The following is a 6631-nucleotide window of genomic DNA, read 5'->3' on the forward strand; positions in this document are numbered from 1 at the left end:
TATAGAGGAAATTGGGGGTTTTGGCCTAAAGTTTCATAATATGATTTTTTGAGCTTTGAACATCGAATTGGAGTCGTATTTGAGTGAAACTAATATGGTTGGACTCGTAATTGAATGGGTTGTCTGATTTTATGAGTTTTGTAGGGTTACGAGGCGCGGGCCCTGGTGCGATATTTGGCCGATTTTGGATTTTGATTAAAGATTCGATCTTTATTATTTGGAATTGTTTCCTTGGGTTTATTTGATGTATTTGAGTTGCTTTTGGCTTGTTTTGAGTCGTTCGGAGGTCGCTACACGCGTGATGGCATCGTTGGAGCATTGCTTGGCTTGCTCGGCATTGGTATTGGCTTGTTCGAGGTAAGTAACTCTTCTAAACTTAGTGCTAAGGGTATGAGTTGTCCGTGCAACACGTGAGTTGTCCGTGTGGATCCAGATATTGATATTATGGCACGTGAGTTGTCCGTGCAGTACGTTAGTTGTCCGTGCGAATTATAGCGCTTGGGCTGTAGGAGCCCCTCCAGAGTCTGCACACCCCCAGTGAGCACAGTCGACTATCAATATGTGAATCGGGCTGCACGCTGCAACGGGTATTGTACATCACTGAGTGATTGAGCGTGCTGAGCATTGAGCATAGTGAAGGAGGATGCGAGACAGTGAGATTGAGTACTATGAGAGTATGAGTATACGAGCTCATCATCGAGATGCATTGCATTTGATATGCGTACTTGAGATACATGCATAGAGATGCATTTTCTTCTGCTACCCAGTTTTGGGACATTTATGATTTTACCTGTATCTTGACATGCAGGCATAGAGACGTACTTTCCTTATGCAATCTGGAAAAAAAATAAAACATCTTACTTATTGTTAAAAGGATTTTTGGGAAAAATCACAGTTTTCAAACTTACTGTATTATGCTGTTATGAACTGTTGTGGAATATTGGTAGTGTACCCGACCTTATGTTAGCTCGTCACTACTTTCAACCTAAGGTTAGGTTCGTTACTTACTAAGTACATGGGGTCGGTTGTGCTCATATTATACTTCTGCACCTTGTGTGCAGGTGTTGGCTGCTGATATTGCTGTATTCGATGGGAGCTGGATTGAAGATGTACCTGCGTCCCGGTTGTAGCTGCCTCTTATTCGTGGAAGTCTTAGATCTATAAAACCCTGTTTATGTACTTTTCAAACAGACTATGTATTTATCTCATTTCAGCTTTGTAAACTCTACTCTTAGAAGCTCATGATTTGTACTACCAGTCCTTGGGGAATGTATAAGATTTAGATATTTCTTTACTTAATCACTTTATTAATTGTTATTGGAATTGGTTAGTGATTAATTGACTTGCCTAGCGGGTTGGATTAGGTGCCATCATGACTAGTGAATTTGGGGTCATGACATTTGTCTCTGACTGAATTATCCTTATATTCTTGAGCAACGACCCTTATCACATATATCAGCCTTCTTCCACCAAACTCGGACCTGGGTAACTTTGAGATAATATTACTGTCTTGTACAGACGTACAAGTATCAACATGAAGAGCTGGTTCTTTGAACATTTAGTCATACTTTGTTAATCATCAAAACTTCAATACTCAACGCTAATATTTGAGTTATTTTCTTGTGTTTCAATCAGAAAACAATTGGAGGAAGATTCACTTCCCCAATTTGTGTAATCTCGGGGTTGCAACTTGAGAAGTTAACTTCTAATCCTAGGGCTTGTCGTATAAGCTAGAATTTATAAAGTGATAGGTCTGATGAAAACATATCTTTAATCAGATAACATGTAAAGTAAGTTGTGAAACTGATTCTCAAATATAACCATGTGCATCAAACCATATATTTTTCTCGACATTTTTTTATGTGGTACAATAGCAACACTACTTGTAGCATACAATTCATTGTGGGCGTAAATAAAAAAAAATGAAGTCATAAAAATAGTTACAAAATGCCATGTCTATAGAAGACAAACTCTGTGGCAAAGAGGTAATGGATTTTCATGTCTTCTATGGGATAATGAAATCAATTTTGTGGTTAAATATATGCATTTCTGGCTGAACATCAATGGTAAAGTCCAAGAAGTAATTTTACAATGATATATATGTTATACACATATTATATATATATATATATATATATATATATATATATTATTCATATAGTATTATATATTTGTCATCTATTTTTAGTTATTAAAGCAGTGAGAGGCTATTTGGAGTAGTTCTTTTTTGTTAAAACCCAAATTAGAGTTTAGAGTTGGAAAAATGACACTGTATAGCTGCTCTCAAAATAATAGCCGAAAATATATGTGTTTTTATATATTCTTTTGTATATATATACATTTTGTAAGTTATATACTAAAACATAAAAATTTTATACAGTTGTACAACTATCAGAGATAAATAGTTCCGGTCGTGGGCAAAAAATGATATTTGCCCATTAGAGTTAGTCCAGACAAAGGAAAAAATGGGCCGAAAAGCTAAAGGTTCATTGAGCACCATTTCTGTTTAGAAGCACATTTGGATCTTAATGGCATTCATACTTCCACTATACATATTAAATTACACACAGATTATTATTGCTTTATTTTAAAAGATTCATATTAAACCAAGTATTCTCCACGGCATTGGCACATTTATGTGGTAAAAGTAACACTACATAAGTACATATAGATTACAATTCAACTGGGAATGTGGATTAAAAAATGAAGTCATAGAAAAAGTTACAAAAAGCCATGTCTATAGAAGACAAACTCAGTAGCAGAGAGGTAATGGATTTTCATGGTCCTCTATGGGATAATGAAATCAATTTTGTGGTAAGAGCAAGCACAATTTTGGGCACCAATATCTTGTGCAACACAAGGAGGTGTAACATTTCCATCTTTGTACCATTTTTTCCTTTGTTGCAATAAATCATTGATGAAACTGTCCAAGATATCTCTAGTTATACCCGGCATAACAATAACATGTGCCATATCTCTCACACAAGAAAGCTGCCAACGACGAACAAATTCATGATCACGAGGTCTCTCGAGGACAACTATGATACTAAGCTCATTGAGCATGACACTGATACCTGCTTGTTGAAGACGATCTTTTAAGTACTTAGCATTGTCAAGGCATCTCTTAACGTCCTTTTGAAGCCCAATTTGACCTTTAGCACTTAAACTATACCACAAGAAGATTGGAGCTAAGCCATTTCTGCTTCCAGAAATTGTGGCATCTACTGAAGCAATGTACTCAACTTTTCTTGAGAGGTTGTTAATGTAACTTTTCCTTGTTATTTGAATTCCACAAGGCATTGGACATCCCAAGAACTTGTGACCAGAAATTGTGACGCTTCCAATTGGTTTCTTGAATGAAATCATCTATTGTAAAATACAATCGCAAATGTTAGAGATAATTTTATCTTAAGCTATATATAATACTCGAATATTTTAAGATGTCAGTAACAAAAACGAACTTACATTTTTAATAAAAGGGATAATAAGCCCATTGAGTGCTGCATCACAGTGAATGTAAAATTGATCATATGTATAACCACAATCTTTAAGTGTTTGAAGAATAATATCAAGATCATCAACAGCTCCTTTGAAGGTAGTACCTATAGTAAAAATTATAATCATTAACCAAAATATATATGATAAATTATCCTCAAACTCTCTAGCCAAAAATGAACAAGATTAAAGGGATGATAATAGAATATTTACCAATTGTAACATTAATTATTGCTGGTTTGCCCTTGTTTTGAAGTAATTTTGCTTTCAAATCTGAATAATCCATTTCTCCATGTACAGATGTGTTAATCATTTCAAAATCCATTCTGTACATCATTGCAGCTTTGGCGACCGAATAATGAGAGTCTTTTGATGCATATAATATCCCAGTTGGAAGTAATTCTCTCCTGCAAAAATAAAGTTAAAAATTAGATTTAGTAATAAAAATAAAACTTCTATTTTAATTGCTCTCGTAAAATTAGTGATATCAATTATTAATATTTTAAAATTTTACTCATATATTTCAACATTGACTTTCTGACCCCAAATTTCTTTAGCTTTGTTAGATGAGAAACAACTAGCTAAGAGTACTTTTTTTTTTTTTACAAAAGTAAATAACTTCTTTCATTGAAATAGAATTTATAAACTTGGGTGGCTGATTAGGTGCTTAATTATATTTTGCATAAAGCTAGAGTGGTTGAAGAAAGTGTTTTGGGCTCACGCAATCAAACATAAAAAAATTAGGATATATAAAACTTTCTCAAAATATTTGGTTAGTCTATTTCCAAAATTCTTTTTCTTTTCAAAATAGGAAAACTAATTGATAGAGGAAATTAAACTAGTAAAAATTGGTGCATACCCCACCAAAATGCCATGGAGATTTCCTTCAGTGCCGCCATTTGTAACATAACCCCAATATTGATCTTTTTCAATTTCCCATAAGTCTGCAAACCAATTCAAAACAGCCACTTCGAAATCTTTTGAATGGAAATCCACAGTGTTTTGAAGAAATGGATCCCCACAATTATTTAAGTGGAATTGCAAAAGTGGGGCTAAGCTAGCGTAGTGCTCATAGCATATATTCACTGGATAACCTGAAAATATTATAATCGAACAAGATTTCAACAACTAAATATTTAAAAATTCACAAAAATAATAAAGAAATTATCCTTTTTTAAATAAATAAATAGTCTTGTCCCTATATTCATTGGAGGACAACTGTACCCTTGCTTGTAGACATGCATTTTATAAAGGACAATTAATCAAATTTTCATTTAAATAATGGTAATCTTGACTGAGTTAGCCTGTTTCGATAGCTCTAATTCGAAATTTTTTAAAGGTATATGCCTTAAATTCTATGTTCAAGTACTCCTATTCAATTATTTCCTAAAAGAAATTGCCAACCGTCATAGTGGAACGAGTAATAGACCTAGTCTTAGACCGTCTTGCATGTCAATTTTGTCCAACACATAGTAATATTTTATATAGTATCAAGGAACTTTAGATGGGGAGGCTGGGCACAAGGGTAGAGTTAGATGAGCAGAATTAGGGTTCATTGCCGAAAAATCACACCGTATATGCAATGCTCTTTCTTTAATATATATATATATATATATATATATATATATATATATATATATATATATTCTTTGCGATTGATTGGACAATAATAAAAAGAAAGATAAATTACCAATATGATGGGGAGGTTGGGCATGACCAAGCTAAAGGTGCGGAAGGGGTTCATATCGGAAAATCACACCATATATGTCATGTTTTTTTATATATATTAGAAATTGACCCGCTTAGTAAAAATTTTGCCTCCAGTATATGCAAGAATATTATGTATTCTAAAGAATAAAAGACGACTTACCTATATGATAGTTGATACGTTGGGAAAGTGTGTCAATATAATTCATCAAAATACAGTCGAGACTTGGTCCATCATTTCTGGACCCTGGCTCTGTAACTGCAACATTCAAATTCTTCCTTGGTGTAGTTGGTGTTGCCACCTTTAGTCTTTTCATTTCTCCAAAATCTCCATTTGCTATTAAACCTCTGGGAGTTACAACCGATGGCTCAAAATCCTTTGAAGTATCACACAAGAGAAACCATATTAATTTTTAAAAAACATGAACATAATTATTTTTTGATGATTTAGAAGGTATTAATAGACCTAAAAAACCATGCAAACAACTAAAAATAATAAGAAAAAGAATGTTCTGTGTTTTTGTGTGTGTTTCTATTTTTTTGGTTTCCTTTGTCTTCAAGACAAGATATTAGAAACCATGCAGAAAGATGAAGCAAAAAAACAAGAATAGGATTAATTAACCTCAAGTCCTCAGCTAAACCAAAAGGAAAAAAATGAAGATAAAGTTTCTTTAGGGTATTAATGAAAAATGATAATAATTCAATTCCATAATATGTACACTACCCATGAGTTATATTTTCGTTTCATAAATAACATATATAAAAATTTAAAAAGATCCGAATAATTTGTTTTTTGTTTTTGGCGAAGTAATGGAGATTGTAATGATAAGAAGAAATTGGATGAAATATTAGAATACCTTTTCAAATGATAAGCTTCCCATTCTTGGAGAGCTAAAGGTATTTTGAGGTTTTTTGTTAGCTTGGAATGGAAACTAAGTTGCAATAGAATTATGTATATTATCTTAGGATTATATAGGTCTAAAAGATCGTGGGTTTGGGCACCAACCACAATTTACTTTTTTTCTTGTTTTCTTTTTTTCCTAACTTTTTCCTCTTGGTTTCCTTCTTTCCCACTTACATAAATTAGTAAATAAGAGTCTTTTAATTATTACAAAAGTGAAAAGACATACTCAGCTTTGCCAACCCATTGTTTTATCAAATTGGTAGGTGAGAATATTCATTAATCCAATTCAAATTAAAGTTTCATGCAGAATGTAGTGTCCAAAAACTCGAGCTTGTAAACAAATCATTTTGTGCTTGTTTTGGATTTATGATCAATTATCGCCAACTACAAATTACAACATAATCATTTCCTCCCAAAATTCTCTTTTTTGGTTTTCCACTTGGTATCCAGCCGGGCGAATTTATAGGAAAAATTATGGGGCACGTGAACTCATGGTCTTTCCGTAAAATTAGATATTTTATGTAC

At 33.1% G+C, this 6631-nt stretch overlaps 1 protein-coding gene across 1 annotated transcript; it reads right to left on the reverse strand.

The window, feature by feature from the left end:
• Window positions 1–2571: 2571 nt before the first annotated feature.
• LOC104112462 (histidine decarboxylase-like) lies at window positions 2572–6162 on the reverse strand. Its single transcript, XM_009622396.4, has 6 exons — window positions 6060–6162; window positions 5366–5579; window positions 4355–4589; window positions 3709–3902; window positions 3466–3602; window positions 2572–3366 (listed from the first exon to the last, which is right to left on the reverse strand). The coding sequence occupies exons 1-6, from the start codon at window positions 6081–6083 to the stop codon at window positions 2788–2790; spliced, it is 1383 nt and encodes a 460-aa protein (XP_009620691.1). The 5' UTR covers window positions 6084–6162; the 3' UTR covers window positions 2572–2787.
• Window positions 6163–6631: the final 469 nt, after the last annotated feature.

Source organism: Nicotiana tomentosiformis, chromosome 12 (assembly GCF_000390325.3).
Source record: "Nicotiana tomentosiformis chromosome 12, ASM39032v3, whole genome shotgun sequence".
Classification (NCBI taxonomy): Eukaryota; Viridiplantae; Streptophyta; class Magnoliopsida; order Solanales; family Solanaceae; genus Nicotiana; species Nicotiana tomentosiformis.

Bases quoted from the DNA above. Each gene is read 5' to 3' on its own strand.
- LOC104112462 (XM_009622396.4), bottom strand. From the start codon at position 6,083: ATGGGAAGCTTATCATTTGAAAAG. The intron at 5,580-6,059 runs GTATTCTAATAT...GATACTTCAAAG, and splicing joins GAAGCTTATCATTTGAAAAG to GATTTTGAGCCATCGGTTGT. The intron at 4,590-5,365 runs GTAAGTCGTCTT...TAATATTTTCAG, and splicing joins ACGTATCAACTATCATATAG to GTTATCCAGTGAATATATGC.